This window comes from Cheilinus undulatus, linkage group 22 (assembly GCF_018320785.1).
Source record: "Cheilinus undulatus linkage group 22, ASM1832078v1, whole genome shotgun sequence".
NCBI classification, from domain to species: domain Eukaryota; kingdom Metazoa; phylum Chordata; class Actinopteri; order Labriformes; family Labridae; genus Cheilinus; species Cheilinus undulatus.
Window position 1 is genome coordinate 24170454 of NC_054886.1, and position 19867 is coordinate 24190320.

Genomic DNA, 19867 nt, shown 5'->3' on the forward strand with positions numbered 1-19867 from the left:
GTCCTTGAGTTCTTTTTTCTCAAGAAGTGCTAAAAAATGTTCAAAAGTGCTTTTATTAAGAGGAAGGCGTGACTGAGCCAGACGCAGGGGTTTTCCTTGGCATGGATGACAGACACAAGTTGAAACGTGTTGTGTTGCATGTGTTTCTCCTCCTCAGGGAAACGTGTGCACCAGGTGGATTTGTTACCAGAAACTCTGACTCTGAGATTTATTTATTGCCTCTTACTTGCATTTTGTTACTGTCAAGTTTGATGCCTCCATTAAAAATGCAACCCTTCTCTTACAAATCTGAACTAAACAAAAGGAGGGAAATATTACAACATTTAGAAACAATTAGGTCCATTTCTTAAAACATTTGATGCAGGACTGTAATGTTTGTGGCGGGTTATCTTCCTTTTATGCAAATAAAGTTACATCACATGCAAACCATCATAAGTGTGGAAGATTTGGGTTTGTCTTTAGGTTAAAACAGGCGACAAGCCATCATTTTTTCTGCGTTATGTCGGTTAAATAAGGTTTTTTTGTGTACTAGTTATAAAGAGCATCATATCAAAGTATTTATCATCAACATGAACTTAAAACACAAAAGTCTGATTCAAAAGAGTGCTAGGTTTCTCTCTCTTTATTTCCAAGTAACTCATTTTAAGAGGACCTTCTCTAACAATTGGGTGAACAAGTCAGCACTGGTTTGGCTTCATTTTCATTTTTCACATGACAGCACCTGCTGTCAACATTAAAGTCCGTCTGTTAGTACAACTGTTTTCTTCTCCTTTGTACAGACTTTCTCCCTGCTGGGTTAATAATGTAGCGCTCTGTGAGAGGAGGGCAATCTCCTGAAGTGTGTGTGCGAAGCTGGAACAATCAGCTGTGAAGGACAAAGAGGTCCAAAGAGTGGCTTAAAAATCAGGTTTCTGCTACATTTCTTTACAGTGAGGAAAAGGTATGAAAATCTCTCAGTTATAACACAATGTCCTTACAAGTCAAAAGCAGACAAATTTACTCTAATGTAGAGCTTCAAAAGAGCCTTGGGCTTCATGCTCATCCCTTCCCTTTGATTGTGATATCTAAAGAACGTATAAGGTAATTTTTCTCCAAACTTTGCAAAAATGTCCACTCTGACTCAAGGATAACTTGATAAGGTTTTAAAAGCCAAAAGCCAGAGGTCAAGTTCATTGGGCCTCATGTACACCCTTTGCTTATTAATGTGATATTTCAACAGCACTTTGAGAAATTCTCTTAAAATTGAGCAAAAATTAGGTGTTTTTTTCTAAAACTTTGCATAAATATCCACTTTGACTTAAAGGTCACATATTTAACCCCTTTAAGTCAAGATCCTATTGGTCGCAGAGGCCCCAAAAAATGCCTGTAAAGTTTTTGCTAAAAAAACACTCCAATATTTTTGCATGTCTAAAAACCCCTCTGTTTCAGCCCTGCTCAAACAAGCTGTTTCTGTGTCTGTGGCTTTAAATGTTAATGAAATGTCTGACTCCACCCCTGACCATGCTCCTCCCAGGAAATTGATGTGGCTCAATGAATGTGGCTCTCCTGATCCTCGAGAGGGGGATCAGGAGAGGAGGGCGGAACTTTCCTCCAAGCAGGCAGGGCCGAACCTGGGGGCGGTGCTAACAGTGTACATGACATCATGAGGGGAAAATCTTAGAACAGCCCACATTTTCTAAAAGGCAGTGTGGGGTGGAATAGATTTTTCTGATTTTTGGGGGGATTGAAGACAGGCCAAGGGCATATATTTTTGTTAGAAAAGCCTAAAAAAGTGTATTTTGCATAATATGTCCTCTTCAAAAACAAACTGATTAGGTTTTAGAAGTCATAGCAAAAAGATCAAGTCAATTGGGCCTCATATTCATACCCTCTAGTAAATGTGATATGTCAAAAAAAAAATTGAGGTATTTTTCATCAAGTTTTGCAAAAATGTCCACTCTGACACAAGTTCATTGGGCCTCATGTTCATGCCATGATATGTCACCACACTTTAAAGGGTTCTCTTCAAATTTAGCAAAAATGTGCTCTTTGACTCAATGATGACTTAATACAGTTTTAAAAGTCATGGGTCAGAGGTCAGCGTCATTGAGCTTCAAGTTCTTTCCTTGCATGTAAACAGTCTCTATAAAAGGCTTTGAGAATTCTCTTCAAACTGCAAAAATTTTCACTCTGACTAGGGATGAACTGATCTGATTTTGTTGGCTATAGGTCAAAGCTCAAAGTCACTGGGCCTCATGTATGTTCCTTGCTTGTGAATATAATATATTTAAAGAATGCTTTTAGAGTTTCTCTTGAAACTTTGCAAAAATGTCCACTCTGACACAAGCACAAACTGATCATCTTTAGGCCACAGGTCAAGGTATTTGCGTCTTATGTTATACAACGTATATCTCAAGAACATAAGCAGGTTTTTATCAAACTTTGCACAAATGCCCACTCTGACTTAGTGGTGATCTGATTCTATTTCAGAGGTCAAAGGTCAAGATGATCTGGGCCTTATTGTCATCCCTTGCTTTCAAAAATTATATCCAAGAATGCTTGATTTTATGCCTGGATTTTATTCAAAAATTGAAAAAACGTCCACTATGACTCAAGGATAAACAGAATATATTTTGGATGCACAAGGTCAAACCCCCTACCACAAGCTCTTCTTCTCGACCTACCACTGCACCTTTACTGTCCTGCAACTGTATACCTTCCAATATATCTGGTTCTACAGCTTTAGACATAAGAGCAGTGATGGACAGTGACAAAGTTAATTTACTTGAGCAATATACCTAAGTACATTTTTTAAATCTATTTTATATCTTTTGCTCAATCTTGTGCTTAACTTAAGTATTACTTTCAAGAGAAAGTTATAAATTTTACTCCAAGACATTTGCGAGACAAATACCACATTTTGACTTTACAAGATTTTTACTGATTTTTTCCTTACTGGCTACTTTTGCTCTAAGGTCAGCAGGGGAAATTTCTTTTCACCAGTCTTAACTGAAAGATGATAAACTGTGACTGTTTAGGGGTTTAATGCTGCTGGAGAGTAGTCAAAAGGGAGGGAGCTTAAGCAGCACCAAAAATGTGTTTTCTAAATAAGGGTTATCTCTGTGTGAAGCAATGCTGACATTGGCAATGGTTATAAAGTATGTTAGGTTGCATCCTTTCACCATTCCAATTATTTTGGAAAATTAAATGTTTTCTAGATGAACATGAATGCACACCTACAACGTAAAAATGATAGTTTGAATATTTGAATAAATATGTAACCAAGTACCCCAGTACTTGTAGAAATTTGACTAAGCTACTGTATCTTGTATTGGAGTAATATTTGACCAGGAGTATCTGCACTCTGACTCTAAGCAGACGTGTACTTTGTCCACCACCGCATGATAGTTACAGTACCAAATTTCCCTTGACAGAAGTATAAATAAATTCTAGCTTTACACTCAAACAGAAAACACAGCCATACTTAGCATTGACTCAGTTTTTGATGGTTTGCTGTAGCTGTTGTGCATAGAGTCTGTCTCAAACCTTATCCTCTGTCTCAAGGTCAGTCATTTATCAGCTTTGCCTCACAAACAAACAGAAAATGAGCTACCCGAATGACCCTGACTTTGTTTAAAGTAGAGCTACCTTTCAAAGTCAAACGTATTGACTTTCAAATGGTAATAAAAGGGAAGAGGTTTGACTATAAGGAGGAAATGGGTTTCCCAGCACAGTCCATTTACCTGTCACCCGACACCATGTTCTAAAGCAGACATGCTAATAACAGCACCACTAAATTAAATGCTCAAGCACTTTACCTTTATGTGTAGATGGTTTAGAAGCCAACTGATGTTTGTAGTGATTGCAAAACAGGGTTACAACACAGAGCCAGCTACATCCTCCCTCTGGGAGAACCAACACCAGGCTGTAAAAATGTAAAGAAACAGAAACAAGGCTCTTTAATGAAGGACAAATTAACAGAAAGTTATTATTCCAGTACAGAGTATTTGACATCTTTTAAGTCTATACTTTTAAAGTATTCTGGCTTACATTCTTACTCCCCTCCACCTACAGTAAGCCTGACATGATCTACAAAAAAGCTTCTTGAACAGTACCCTAGCTCCAACAGGAAATATGCCATTTTGAGTGAATTAGTCAAAATTAGGGTATTTTTGCCCATTTCCAATGGTCCTTCAACCAGTCAAGCTGAAATTTAATACATACTAAAAGACACCTGAATGATATTTTATTTGGCTTGTGTTAAAGACTCAAAGGGCGTGGCCATGGCGAGCCCCCAAATCTGATTTTTTTTCAAGAAACAGGAAATAGCCTGTAACTCAGCTGTGCACTGACGAATTTGACTGAAACTTCCCATGTATGTAGAGCAGGGATGTCCAGACTTTTTCCACATATAGAAATAAATAAGAATAGTGGGGCCACTTCCATATTCCTCGCCTTCAGGACATTTAAGTAAGTAAGACCAACCCAGTGTAAGTTCATATATGCTTAGTGACTGAATACACCTTAGTGGCTTGTTAATGGCTGACAAAGCAAATAGACAGTAATTTACAGGATTTGGGGGAGCCAATCAGATTTCAGGGGGCCCTGGCTACCACTGGCTCCACCCCTGAAATGCTATTGGTGCTGCCATTTGCTGCAATAATCTATCAGGACATTATTAATCAAGATATCTTCTTGTCAAAATGTTTGTTTACAGAATCAACATGGTAGCACAGCCTATTGCTGAAACTAAAAGTACAATACAGTTGAGCACAAGCAGAATTTCTCTAGAATTTGCTGCGGGCTAATCACGCACCATAGCACCTCCTAGTGGTGACAGGAAATATCATGTTTTATGCTGCAAGCTACCTACCTTGCAGCCACTGATACTAACATGAAAATCATGTCAAGAAGGCATAAAAAGGTTGTTTCAACACTCTGCAAAAATCTGGGCATTTTTGTCACAGGGCATGACCTCAGCAGGGTGAAAACCAAAAAATTCTCCATTTTGTCTGATCCTACATCTTTAAAGTCATAACTCATGCATACATCTTTGTATGTGAGACTAACTGTGTGCCTGATAAAAGTCTAGTCCTGAACATATTTGAAATATTCAGAATTTGCAAAGCACCACACTCTGGCAACAGGAAGTCACTGCTCCTGAATTGTTCATTACACTTTCTACATTTATGGATGAATCATGCCAAGGCATATCCCAAGATGTTGACCATACACATATTTGAAGACCAAAAGTCTAAATGAAAAGGCGTGGGCATGGTGATTTCTTTGCTCGCCATGAAACAGGAAGTTGTTTTTTCAGATGTTTTACATACTCTTACAGCTAACTTGGGGGAAAAATGCCAAGTGAGGGGATGTGTGATAGATGTTATGGATTTTGTTGGTGTGCATAGCTTGTTGTCTCAGTGGCGCCCCCCCTACATTAAAAAAAAGCCCCTGCACGAGTTCAAAGATCATGAAATTTTGTGGACGCATCATGGTAGATTATGGTTCATGGGCTTAATCCCATTGTGAAGGTGCCAGGGCCAGTTCAGTGCTGCCTGCAGCTCCAGTTTTTTTCTATGTTGCCTTAGCATTCTCTTACATTATTTCTGGACCCTGCAAAAATGTCTGAAACCATAACATTACCAAATTTAGGCATACAGAAGGCATTAACAAGATTTAGTGGAGACCAAAATTGGGACCAAAGGGAGTAAGGATGGATTAAAAACTGTCACAGGCGCATAACGTGTCGAAATAAAAGTTAAACTGCATTGAATGTAATGTGTAAATAGGGAAATGTTTATTCTATAACGTTTACCGGTAGAAATGTTTGTTTCCAACCTCTCCTACTATTTTTTAAGACTGCAGAGTCATTCACCGAGCTTCAAATCAGGTGTACGTGGCAGTGTTTTTAAAGACAGATTTATTTGCTAATAGTTACCGTAAGCCTGATTTTACATCTAGCGGATGCTATTTCTTCTTAAGAACAGTTTAAATTAATTATATATCTGTGTATGCACTTCAGTGACCCACCTGCTATTTCGATACAACCAACTCTGCGATGTTGCCTCCCAGTCTACCTGTAGTCACAGACAGACGAGCTGCTCGTTTCATAGCGGGCGACCAGTAGTAGGAGAAGGATGGAGATGCTGGAGGAATAGCGACATAACGACAACACATCGACTCTGGTGGTTCCCCACCGAATACGGGGAGAGGCGGACCATGATGTAAGTACGAAAGGGGACTTTTTTGTTCATGAAAATGCACATTTTTTATCGTTTTAAGACAACGTTTAGCAGCTAACGTCGATGGTGAGTTGGCTGTTTGCTGGACCGTTGGGCTCGCGCTGTGGAAGCAACGTTACTGCATTACTCGGTGAAAGCTACACTCGGGGCTTTAAACCTTCATTCTTCATGATTTAAACTCATTTTTCTACGTGTATTCGTCGTGATATATAGTTAAACATGAACGCTCATCATATTTCGCGAGTACAAAAGCGCTGCCTTTACAGCGCTTGTGAGTAAACAGTTTGCAGTGACACAATTCTGGAAGGGTCCCGTGATGTAAACCGCCGCCCAGGGCTTAGCCGGGTCCCACGCCCTCGTTTTGTGATGGTTAGCATTTAAAAGGCACAACTTTACACTACGTAGAATTTTGGATATGTTTTTAACAGGACTAAGATATACATTGGACCAAATACATTTTTAAAACTTCGTTTACTGCTCGCATTAGATACCTCTAGTGCATTGCTATGGGGCTTTATGTTTGGCAGAGGAAGCGAACCAGGAGATAGACGCAGCCCTGGATTTGCTCCGTTATGTTGGAATATGGCTTTGTTTCTGGTGCTGATTTATAGTAAGTAATAGCCTTCAAGTAACGTTAGAAAATAAGTATTTCAAAGCACTACAAGTAAATCCTTTAATGTCTTTTATGTATTATTATTTTTTTACATGATGTAACTGATATAGCTGGGGGCAGATTTTAGCTGGTTTTGACTTTATGAAACCCCTGAGTCAATGCTTTAGATCTTGTTTTGTATGTAAGCCGTGAAGGAACAGGAGTTAAATCAGTCAAACGGAAGCAGCCATCTGCTGGGGACTTATTTAGGGAGTCATGGACTTCGGTTTTGCATCACATAAATCTTATTTTCACCAAACAACAAGGCAAGGGAATTGTATAAAACTCTGCAGTTACATGAAAACTGCATTGTGAAGTATATTTTCCAGGGAGATTGAACATTGACCTAAAGTTGGGATAAATTCTGACAATACATGGGGAGTTTACATAGATTTAAAGATTTGTAGATGTAATTTTGCAACTACTGTAAGCATTTAATCCTCTTTCAAGCTGGTTCAAGGCTCTCTTATTCAATGACATGGAGTTGCCCCCTAATTTTTATCCTTGTTGATTAAGTATGCCTTATTTCAAGACTGTTATTTGATGTTAACACCGTAATTTTGAGGGGCTTTTAACTATTTCTTTATGCCAACTAAGAAATCTATCTTGAAGTAATCCTCCAGAGTCCTGTAGTCATTGTTGGAGAAAGTGTAAACTCAGGTTTCCTATCAGTATGTCCTAACTGTTTAGCATCAACTCTTGTTTTGTGCAGCTCTGTCTCTGATTAATAAATGTCGCTCACTTTCTTGTCTTGCAGTGAAATGTTTGACGCCACAGAGCTGAATACCAAACTGCCTTGTACTATCAAGAGATAGCCAGTCTGCTGGATGGAGACCCAGGAGGAATGACAGAGTCTTTTCTCCCTCGGGTGCTGCACCGACAGTTTGAGAAAATGCACTGGGCCGCTGGGTGTGTTTTTCTGCTCCTGGTGTCTCTTTTCACCTCTCACACCACTGGGGCCTTATCGCCGGACACTGATGGAAACAGTACAGAGAACGGCACTGTGACAGACGGCGGATTTGTCCCAGCTGCATTCACCAAAGTGAGTCAGATAATTGCCCGGGAGGGGAGCTGCGCGCTGATTGATTGCAATGTCACCGGAGAGCCGTTCCCCAGCGTTCAGTGGTTCAACTCCCATGGAGACCGCCTGGACACAGAGAACGGTGGTGAGAGAGATGTTACTGTTACTTTAAACCTGGTTTCCTGTCACCAGCAATTTACGTCACTCAATTATAATTTAATAAGCTGCAAACACAGGGGGTGTCAGGTTTGTTGTTTACCATGAATAAAGCATCTGAAGGTTCACAATCAGACATTCATGTACATTTCTTAACACAAAGAAGTTAGTCGGGGGTCAGTTATTTCTCTCAAAGATGCACACTACCGGGTGTAATCTCGAAAGTTGTATCCAAGCTTGCATGACTCACATACCCTTTATTTTGTTGTTGAAGTTTGAACCACAGGTGTTCAAATTACAGTTTGGGGGCTAACTGCAGCCTGTGGCTCATTTTAAATGTGTCTGCTGCAAAGTCTGACAATAATATCAAATGTGGCCCACATATGAATAGGAAGCTTGTGCTTAATAGTACACAAAATGACAACCAAAATAACAATACCTCAATTCATAACACCCTATAGACAAACTGATTCTGGCACCAACACTCCTATACTGTGGGGCAGCTTTTGCTCTTGTTTTATTTCTGAATGTGGAGATGAGCTGTCAGTGTGTCCTCTCTCTGCTTCATGGTGGCTTGTGCTCATCCTGACCAGGGGTGGATCTAGTGATAGCTAGGGCCTGTCAGAGCCCCTCTGGAATCTGATTGGTCTCTTTAGACTCTTTAACAGTGATCAGCTATTTGCGTTGTTAGCCATTAACAAAAAGCTGTGATTTAGGCTGTTAAGGATATTTGATTACTAAGCATATCTTAACCTCCACTGGATTGTTTTTACTAGCTTAAATGCACTTAAGAATAGACATCAAAGTGGGCCAGTAATCCTCACTTTGCCCTGTATTTGCCCCTCAACAAAAAACAACTGGCACCACTGGTCTATACAAATGTCCAACTTGTTAGGTATATGGTGTTTAGTTTATGAAACAGTTACTACACTCTTATACTGAATATCAAACGTTGTTGATTTTTATTCCTGCTATTGTGACCCATCTCTGCTGTAAGACATCAAAGGAAACTCTGCTCTACGACCCAATCGCTGTAAATAACCAGCTACAAACATAGACTTCCTGGTTGTGTTGTTTTGCCACATATCCCCCCTCAGGCTGACTCTCCCCCACAGTCAGCTTACTGTGGATTAAAGTGATTCACACACTGTATTTCAGAATTTAGGAAGTAAGCTGAGAGGCAGTATTTTACATGTGGGTACAGTGTACAAAAATAGCCATTTTATCTGCTTTCATAGGCTTAAAATGAACAATGTGGTTAGTAGTGGCTTCCTGATATGTACAGATGGAGGCACAAGTTTGTAGAAGTTGAAGTTTTGTGGAAATTTCTCATTTCTGAGAAGATGTAAAATAAGTCGTTGAATATACAACAGATTTAATAGAGTAAAGAAATGTGTTAATTCTGGGCTGTCAAATGCTAGATGGAAGGTTTGCTAACAGAGAATGAGATAATGTCTTTCTGTTTAATTTATTGGAAATATATAGTAGGGATGCACAATATTGGATTTTTTCTGATATCTGATATGCTAATATTTACAAATGAAGTTGAGCCGATACTGATTCCGATATAGTAGTAAGTAGTTGAGACCTAAAACTTCAGTCCAAACTTTCAATTTAAAGTTTGAAGTTGATTACATTTGCAAATTTCAGTCCTTAAAACACACCCGATGAAAAAAAAAAAAAAAAAGAGTTCTGCTGATGTAAGGCTGTTGTCCAACACTCCACTAACTTATTTATTCATACGCCAAATTACAGCTGAAATTGGCAGATTTTTATAGCCAAAATATCAGCTGTAAATATTGGCAAAAATGTTCATATCTGTTGACAATTCTATTTTGAAGTTAATATCTACTGATACTAATATCATACTAATAAAATTGTGGATCTCTCACATATATATGGATAAAATGTAGACATGAAAAGATACCAAGAGATACAATTAAACATGCATACAAATAAGGGTGAATTTGAATGGATGAGACAAAAATATATATTGCAATGATAATTTTCAACAGCAGAGGGTGCTATTTGCTTTTTATGTCTGTTGTTTGATGTCAGAAGTTGAAGAAATTAGAAATGTCCCTGTAAAGTGAAATCCAAAATTTGTGTCTTTACACACTAGATATGTTGGAATACGTTTGCTGTAAACACATGGAAACAGTTCACTGTGTGACTGGATTTTTGATTTAGACAGTTAGAAAGTTGTTCACCTCTTCCCTGGCTTGGTTTAATCTGGACAGGGCAAATATATGAGTCCATGACATCACCAGTCTAGATGGGGAATTACCCTGCCCGTGTAACACTACACCAATATAAAATTACTAAGCAGTTCATCTCAGGATATTCTGTTGTTATTTGATATTGTCTTTACTGAAAGTTAACGGCCAGCTACATGCCGTTTTTTTTTTAAATTTAATTTAATTTAATTTTTTTCATTATGAGGTAAATTCCTAAAATCTATCAGCCACGGTGGCCTATGGGTCATTAAAAGCATCAGAACAGAGAGATTTGTGCCAGAAAACAGTAATTCCACTTCTGTCTCTGCTCTGTCACAGAGCCAGGCGCTCTGATCAGAGGCATTTTCTTGTGTACAAACCTTTAATTCAAAAGTAATAAGTGTTCAAGTGAGTAAAAATATTAAAGTCAAATAATCATATTTATTCATAGAATGAATCTGATCTTAAGTATCTAAGTTGAGTGTTTTGCTACATCCCTAAGAAAAGTATTTTACTACTAAATCATTTGAGAAACAATAAATAGATATAGAAATCAAGGGCATTAAACATCTGACAAATACCTGGCACAAATGACCTTATTCTACCACAAATATGAGACATATTAAATTTTTTATGCTCTGTTTTCATTTTTATATACATCACTTCCCCATTACATTTAACTAGGATTGTATCTCACATTAAAGAGAAAATAATGTAAAGAGAACCTATTGTAAAAACAACAGCTGTTGTCAATGTACAGTCTGCAGGATGTTTTGATCTGAAGAACAAATATGGAAAAAATGGCCTCCATTCTCTGTTTCAGATGTTTCAACAATAGAAAACAGGGCGGCGGTGTTTCCTGACGCTTTGAAAAGCATACAGACACAACATATTTGTGTGTGAGCTTCAACAGTCGCAGGTGTTTTAATGCACATCATAAGCCTCTAGTGTGGAGCCCTTCAGATGACAAACACCAATCAAAGCAAGTGCTTAGACTGTACTCTGTGGGGACAAAAGGTGAAATGTAATGGCTATAATCATCTCTGGTGGCAAATCTTGTTTGCTACTGTTGTGGTTTTAAAGCTATGCTACAAAAAACAGATATCAGAGCTAAAATATGATCATGTATTCCAGTAGAAAGAGCCTTAGACTGAAGAAAATCAGAAAGAAGAAAATATTGCTTCACTCTTTAACTTCTTTTCACTGCTGTTCGACACCAGCATGCACCACCATGAGGAGTAAAAAAAAAAAAAAAATAGTGTTACAGGAAGCCAAAACAGCAGGGATATCTGTCAGAGCGCTGTCTTTGGTAACAGTTGGCACCAGTGATTTGTTAGTTGTATCACACAGTGAGGATGACGACATATTGCCATGTCAGTATTTCATCAAACCTGTAGAGATGTTCCTATCCCATGCTTTCCTTCCAGATCTGGCCTTGAGTATTGAGACAAGAGAACTCTGATGCACGTGCAGTTAAAAAGCATTCATAATATCTGTAGCTGTCCTCGGCATCAATGACACAGCGGTAGAGTTCGACTGGTGCTCAATCTTGTCTTTATTATACACCGTGAACTAAAACATACAAAAGCATTGTAACAAAGTTAGAATGTGATCAAGCAAACAGTGTCAGTAAATTACAGTTTTGCATTCCTTTTAAATCACTGTACAACAAGGTATGGTCATTAAAAACATAGAAAACAGTTACCTCGTGATCAAATACACAAATACAACCAAACACGCACAAGAACAACAGAATTAAACCCATAAAAAGATAACTTGATGCTACATACCTTCCAAAACTTCTCGCACAAACAATGAACTCCTGGCTTCAATCAAAGTTGGTGTGTGATGACACACCCGACCTTTATACCAGTTCCGGGCGTGCCGCTCAACCACGGAATATGAACACGAAACCAAAAAATGCCAGTGGCCACTTAGAAGATCAGTGGTAAAACCCAGATTTACTGCTTTTTTGCCATCTTTGATTACTAACTTGAACATGATATTTCAGTTGAAACCAGTACATTTGGAAAATAGTCATGGTATCAGATGAATGCATAGTCTAGCATACCCAAAGATAGTACTGCATTTGAGGCTGTGTGGGAGGCCTTTACGAATTGTAGTACATCAGAATTACTTGACTCTGCTGCTGCTGATTGAGCTTTTTCAAAGGCAGACACATGCTCATTATAGCAGTCATTTCTCTAAAAAAGGAAGTCTAAAAGACAAGGTAGTAACCTTGTAAGTCGTGTTGATTCTAGCCTTAGGTTTGGGCTGATGTGCCGCATAGGTTTCCATAAAAGGACATGACAGCATTGAGTTCCTGATGGAGATTTTGTCTCAATTATTGCATGCGTCATGTTGCAGAAGTGTTTTCCTTTTCTGTAATAGCACGCACTTGTCATTCACAGAAATAGTCTCATGGTTTTCATTCAAGCCACCCATGTTTGATATTGTTTTACATCAGAGGAAATGCAGGGTGAAGAGATGCTTCATGTTGTCGTTTCTGCAGAGCGGACCTGTTGAAACTTGCAGAGAATAGAACGCTTTGTTTTTGTGACCCACAAACCTAGAAGAGTGTTTGAAGGAGCATCACAGACTCTTTTCCCCCACAGGAGTGTAATTAGGGAGGGGGAGACTTTCACCACAGCCAGCAGAAGTTCTCTGTGTAATAATAAAACAGTGGCACTGTTACTGTGTCTGGTTTCGAAGCTTGCCTGTAGTACTGGGCAGCACATCAGACGCATCACAGAATCTGGTTAGGAGGTAAAATTAGAAATGTTGCCCTGACATGGAAAGTCGGATGGGCGAGGACTTTGTTGTCGGCCAGGCTTCATTTCCTGACCGCCCATTCATCTCCTCCAGAGGATACTCAGCAGCGTAGGAGGCAGAACAAATCTTTTTATGTACTTTATCTTCTGGTAGACTTGAGAAAATTGAGTAATTTGTGAAGTCTGTCCATCTTTACTCATATATGAGACAAAACTGGCAGATGGGGAGGAGCTTTAGTAGAAAGAGGGGCAGTTCGACATCAACAAACAGGCATTTATGTTACTTAGATTACCTACATTGTTTAAAGGAAGAAGAGTTATAGTTGGGATTTTTTTGTAGTTCTTTTTTTAGCCTTTAAACTAGCAAGTTTGGTTAAGTTTAGGTCATTACCAGCAGCTCCTTATTTTCTTTCAAAATTAAAGTAGTTTTTCCAAACTGCAAAGTACAGTGCTCTTAGCTTAAAACGATACAAATTACAAAGTTAAATCATTAAATAGAACAGTTTGTTGAAATAAAAACCCTTCTAGCTTATTCATTAACCTTAACTAGAACTACTCAAACTGAGAAAGGAGCTAAATTGGACCATCAGCGAGTCATTTTGTACATGCACTCCAGTATATTTATGTATAACAGTGTTAACCTCTGGAGGTATATTTCTGTTGAAGGTGTACTGTAATTGTTTGACAGTCCCAGTGACAGTATTTACAAGTATTTAAAAATATCACAGATGCAAAAAGTAGCAGGAGTTGGGTTGTTGTTTGCTTTCAGATATCACTGAATGCTAGAGGTAGGATATTCATCTTGCATGTACTGAAATGAAAGTGTAGAGTGTGTAACAAATGTATGGAGCTGTTCAGTTTAATGTGTTTTTGGCTCTAGACATACAGCTGGTTAGCTGCTTGCTACCTTGTTAGCTAAAAGGGACATATCGTCATTAACCATAGTAGAGGAGGAGTTGCTCACGTTAGCTAATCCTCCTGTTGTGCATGTATACTGGGACAAGGACAGCAGTCCAGTGAAATTGCGTAATGGAGCTGTGACCATAGATTGATTTAGCTGTGCATGTAAACGCACTAACTGACACCACTCACTTCATAATAAATAATACTTCATCAAGTATCCTGTTAGTTTAGCGAAGTCTAAAAGGAAGGCAAAACAGCTAACATTGTACAGTGTAAAGATAGAGACATCCATATACCAGTATCTCCGAAACACACTAGCTGCATAGTCTGTCTTACTTGTTTGATATGTGAACTCACTGCTGCATAATGTCAAGAGTCAAAGGTTTTAAGCTATTGATTTCTTAGCTCTGTAAACTAAACTGGGCAGCCAGTAGAGACATGGCAGAACCACTAGTCAGAGCCAGGAAATAACCCAGTTCACAGCTCAGCGAAATGAACAAGCCGCCTACTTCAGCTCATTAACATATCTATGTCACAGACATGAGAGCAGCACTGTATCGATCTTCTTATCAGACCTTCCACCACAAAGTAAACAAGTACATTTCCCAAAGTGTCAAACTATTTCTTTGACCTGTTCAAATGGCTGTGACTTTACCGCTGGGATCGATCAGTTATCAGTCAGAAACTTGTTAAGAGCTTATAAACAATAACAAAGCCCACCCTGGCCAATGAGACAGAAAGTTCATTTAGCACTGTTGGTTGCCTTCTTTGGTCTTCAGAGGTTTTGACAGTATTTTATTCCTTGTTTTAGCAAATGAAGTCATGCACTTGGTATATAAACCGATGAAAACACTGCAAAGTAGGACCCATGGGTGCTGTTTGGAAATATGAAGACAATAAATCTAAGTAAATCCTGTGGGTGCCTGAGCAGCTATGTAAGCTGTGGGTACGACTAAATCTGCCCTAATGGCCTTACTACAAGCCTTTCAATCCATCTGAGAGAGTGCACAATTTCATCTTGAGCTTGCCCTTTAAACTACAGGAAGGTGTTTGGATTTGTCCTGATTTCTCTTTATGTTGGAAAATCAGTAATAAAATGCAATGTGTGTCAGTAGAAAGTGATTCTGTTCCTCATAAATTGTGTAAACACCTCCTGAAATCGTGTTACAATCCTTGTTTGACAGCCATTCTATCATGTAAATATATGCTTGTTGCTTTGAATACACAAACCTCAGCCTGCAGAGCACTCACGCCACATATTTAAATATTAAAGGCACGGCAGGAGTATATTAAAGGTCCCTGCTGCTCTACAGTCTGCACTCACAAACACAGATTAAACCAGAACCACTTTAAAAAACATCAACCTATGTGTCACATAAATATAAATATACATCCTGCGTATCCTGCTGATTATAAAGTGGCTTAAGGCTAAGATAAGCACACGTGTAGGTTCAGACGTAAGGTCACAGCTGCAGCTTTAAGGAGGTTTAAACAAATTGATGCAAAGCTTTAAAAAACATGTAAATATGAGAGCCATAACTTGGTGCTCTCTGCTCTCAGACTCCATAAAAAAGAAATGAAGCAGCACAGAAGTAAAGCTGAGTGTTTGTCTAGAAAGCAGCGAACATCAGCTGAGGGTTTTACCGTAAATTCATGCAGCACAGACTGATACATTAAGAGGATTTTCTGGGTTTTAAGATTGACCTCAGAGTGAGTTAGTGGGCACACTGAGTGTTTAATGGGTTACATAGTTTCAGTAAATAACAGGGATTTAAAAGCTGGGTAGAACAGTAGGATTTCTATTGCATGGTAGCAGAGGTTTGAAATAGCAGTTTTTCTACTCTTATCAATAAGATTTTGAGTTTTATAGTTGAAGGAAAAACATGATCCTTTAAAGTTGTTTGGCTTTTTATTTGCAACTCCTGTAGATTATGATGAAATTTACTACACTGAATTGTTACAGTACACCTTAAACCTTTTTTGTAGATAGATTAGCAAAACTGTAAAGGGAGGTAAAAGCCAAGAAAACAAACCTATGTTGGTATAAAAATGTTTCCTTTTTTGTTTCAATCTTATTTTTTTCTAACCTAAGCTCTAGTCCCAATCAAAAGAATCAGAAACGGGGAAAAGAGAGCGGGGAGGTGGCATGCAGGAAAGGAGCCGCCAGCCGACTCGGGACTTGAACCTGGGTCGACCACATAATGGGGTACAACTTAACCAACAAGCCATCTGAGCACCCTGAGTGTTACACTTTTTAATTGGCTAATCTGTTTGGCAGATAAGGGCCCTAATAATGGGCCAGACCAGTGGTTAGTCAGACCATAGCAATAAGCCTTATGTGGTTGAGATGCAAGTGTTTGTAAAACAGAAAAGAGATCATTATTTTCTCAATTACACAATTATTACAAAAGTGTTTCGTTAAGCCAGTAAGCACACAACACATGCACTTGTATGTAAGAAAGAAAAGTCCCAATGCTGCCTTATTTTGAGCAAGAGAAAACCTGATTATTGGTCCTAAAACACTAACACTAACACAACATTACCGCCATTCTGCTAGCTTAGTCTCTCACCGCATTCCCAGCTAGAATTAGCATGCGCTACGACAAGAAAAACCTAATTCTAGGCTGTGGTGAAGGCTGATAGTAACACATGTTGAAGTAATTCCAGTTCTTGGCTAAGGAAAACTAATCTGCATGCAAAAAATTTGCTCATTTTGTTTTCAATTAATATGACAGAGTATTCACGAAAGTGGTGCCGGAGATCTCAGGATGTGACTAGCTGCCAAAAGCTGATCTGTGCTTAAAGGGATACTTCAACATTTAGGCAAATTCGCCCATTGCCATAATCCCTATAGTCTTAGTAATAGGTTCGTTACCTCCAGTTGTCAGTGCAAGCTGTTTGCCAAAATGTTGAAGTGTCCCTTTAATGATAAACTGTCAAACAGGTTGTTACCAGATCAGCTAATCTGATTAATGAAAGAACGCCAAACACAAAGGAAGTTGAATCAAACTGATTTTTTCTTTGATGTTCTGACCATTTTCTCATGTTTGTCACATTCTTCTTCTCTCTCCAGGAGGGAAATGGTGGCTGTTGGACGGTGGCGTCCTTAACATCACCAGCATCGAGTTTGCCGACCGAGGGAAATACACCTGTATGGCGTCAAACATTCACGGCAGCTCCAACTGCACAGTGACACTGCGTGTGGTGTTCACCAATGGTGACATGGGCGTGTACTACATGGTGGTGTGTCTGGTCACCTTCACCATCATCATGGCTCTGAACGTCACACGCCTCTGTATGATGAGCAGCCACCTGAAGAAAACCGAGAAAGCCATTAACGAGTTCTTCCGCACCGAGGGCGCCGAGAAGCTGCAGAAGGCCTTCGAGATCGCCAAACGGATCCCCATCATCACCTCGGCAAAGACGCTGGAGCTCGCCAAGGTGACGCAATTCAAAACCATGGAGTTTGCGCGGTACATCGAGGAGCTGGCACGCAGCATCCCGCTGCCACCGCTCATCATGAACTGTAGAACGTTCATGGAGGAGATCCTGGAGGTAGTAGGCGTGGAGGAGATGAGGCACACCTTTGTCAGACAGGCGCCAGAGGGATGTCGAGAAACGGCGGGGAGAGTCGCCTCCATCGGGGCGAGAGATGTCTTCACCATCCTGCAGGAGAGAGAACGAGAACGAGAGAGGGAGAGGCAGCGCAGCGAATCCCCCGCTGCTGACTCCGACAACTCCTCTGTTCACGAGCAGCCGCAGCACATCGCAATCCAGGTGTCAGTGCACCCGCCGCTCGCCATCAGCGGCTACTGCAGCATTGAAGCTCCACCTCCTCCTGACACTGCACCCTGCTCGCCTCCCCCATCCTCCCCGCCACCTCTGTCCCCTCAGCAGCACGAAGAGCAGCCGGAGGAGGAGGATAAAGACGAGGCAGCGGCGAACAAGACCCCACCCTGCCAGGTGTTCTATGAGAGCCATGTCTAACAAAAACAAACTCCTGCTCTCCTGCTATGCATTTCCACTTGAAGACAAAAAGGTCAAAACATTTTTGATTTCACATTTTTAAGAGAAACAATCACATTTTATTTATCGTTTAGGAATAGAACAATCTCTCTGACGTGGTTCTACTGAGATTTCATCTAAAGGTTTTTACTCACTTGAGCGTTTTTCTCACTCTGGACTTCGTGCTTGAATGTACACAGGGAGGGGTAATCAACATTATTATTAATGTAATAAGCAGTGAATTGTAAAGGGACATTTCCTGTGTTGAGATTTTCATAGCTCAGTCTTTTATTTAAAGAATTAGTGTACCTCACTATGGAGGGCGGGGATGATTTTTCAGTTTTTAGTTTCTTACAGATCTCGGGGTTTTTACGACTAAACTTCAGAAATCTGCCTCAAGCTGCTCTTAACGTCCTCCATTCTCTCACATCCAGCTACTGTTAAAGCTGATCCACTGGGATTGTACGACGCTCTGCTCACCTGGAGATGCATGCTGGTCTGAAAATGATCTGGCAACATTTCATGATTGTACGGCCTGCTGAATTTTACAAAAAACAACCGAATAAGCCAGTTAAACGTGCGTTTGTGTTGTATATTTCCTTATGGGTCACACCTCTGGGTAGAGTTTTGTCTGTTTCCTTTGGAATATTTTTAAGAGTATTATTATTACCCACGAGGGTGTGATTTTTAAGCTTGTTTGAGCTGTTTTTAAAGTAGATAAGAGTAGCTTTTTTCCTCCGCCATGTGCAGTTTTTAGGTTTTTTTATTTACTTCCTGATGTGATTGCAGCATCATTTGCTTCTGCAGAGGCTTTACAGGTAGGTTGTTTCTCTGCTGCATGTGAGAGCGGACAGTAAAGAAGTCTGACAACTTTCTCTGGGACTAAAAAAAAGGAATCCTCTCTTTCCTCCCTTTTGCTTGGCTAACAGTCCAGTGTGAGGTGGGGGATGAACTGGATGCTGTTCTGCTTTTACTGGTGCTCTTGAGATGCCTCTTTTTTGTAGTGTAATACAATGAAAGTGCTGTGTATAAAGACTCCAACAAAAACATGGTGTCCACTGTTTCTTGTCTTTTTCTGTCACACCTGTTCTAAACCAACTCAGAAATATTTACAGCACCCATAAAAGGTTCCTATATAAGACTAATATCTCTTCTATCACTGAAAAACTTAAAACCATAAAATCCAGAATATAAACACACTGATAGACAGGACACTTTTGGGGGTCTCCCACAGGGAAAAAAGGTCCACAGTGTGCACTTTCTGTTCAGCTGTAAAGCTCTTTTTTTACTGTCTTCACCTTGTGAAATTTGCACTCATGCTTGCTAACAATATGGTGACACTGATAGTTGTGAAGTGCAGACCCTGATTCTGCAAGTAGCACAGCCCACCTCCTCTGGGACCTGGTTTTCTTTAATTTAGAAGTCTTTTCAATCAAACCATCACTCCACAAGGCTAATGTGTTCAACAGGATACCCATGTTTTCTTTAAATGCAGACTCATGAACAAATGAGGGAGAAAAGCGGTTAAAAAGTGAAAAAAAAAATCCAAATATTCCAAACTTTGATTTACGTAATCTTCAAAAATCCTCAAGACAACTATTTTGAACACATATAGTATACCCAGAGAATGTAACTCTGCCAACAAAAACATCTATATTTTTTAAAATAAAGTTTGGAGTGAAGATATTTTTCAGAAGGAAGAAGACAGCAGAGGCCAACAGGAGCCATCAAGTGAATAAAAATAAATAAGGTGTCGTGTTGGTGACTGACAGAGGCATGAATGATAGATGTTCTGTAACAGGACACTGAGTGCTACTTTTAACCTCTGGAAACTAAAGAGACTTCTTACAAAGGCTGCTCTGTCTTTTGGTAGAGAGAAGAAGAGCCACCCAGCCCAAAACCTCTCTGCGTCCCCTCCC

At 39.6% G+C, this 19867-nt stretch overlaps 1 protein-coding gene and 1 long non-coding RNA gene across 2 annotated transcripts; one reads left to right on the forward strand and one right to left on the reverse strand.

Moving 5' to 3' along the window:
- Positions 1–127: 127 nt before the first annotated feature.
- Positions 128–3905, reverse strand: LOC121504283. The gene is made up of 2 exons (XR_005991449.1): positions 3798–3905; positions 128–865 (listed from the first exon to the last, which is right to left on the reverse strand). It is a non-coding gene; the product is annotated as an uncharacterized LOC121504283 (long non-coding RNA).
- A 2142-nt stretch (positions 3906–6047) lies between these two features.
- mfap3l (microfibril associated protein 3 like) lies at positions 6048–18997 on the forward strand. The gene is made up of 3 exons (XM_041779549.1): positions 6048–6206; positions 7634–8042; positions 17017–18997. Exons 2-3 carry the CDS (start codon positions 7721–7723, stop codon positions 17928–17930), a joined length of 1236 nt encoding a protein of 411 aa, XP_041635483.1. The 5' UTR covers positions 6048–6206; positions 7634–7720; the 3' UTR covers positions 17931–18997.
- The last annotated feature ends 870 nt before the right edge of the window (positions 18998–19867 follow it).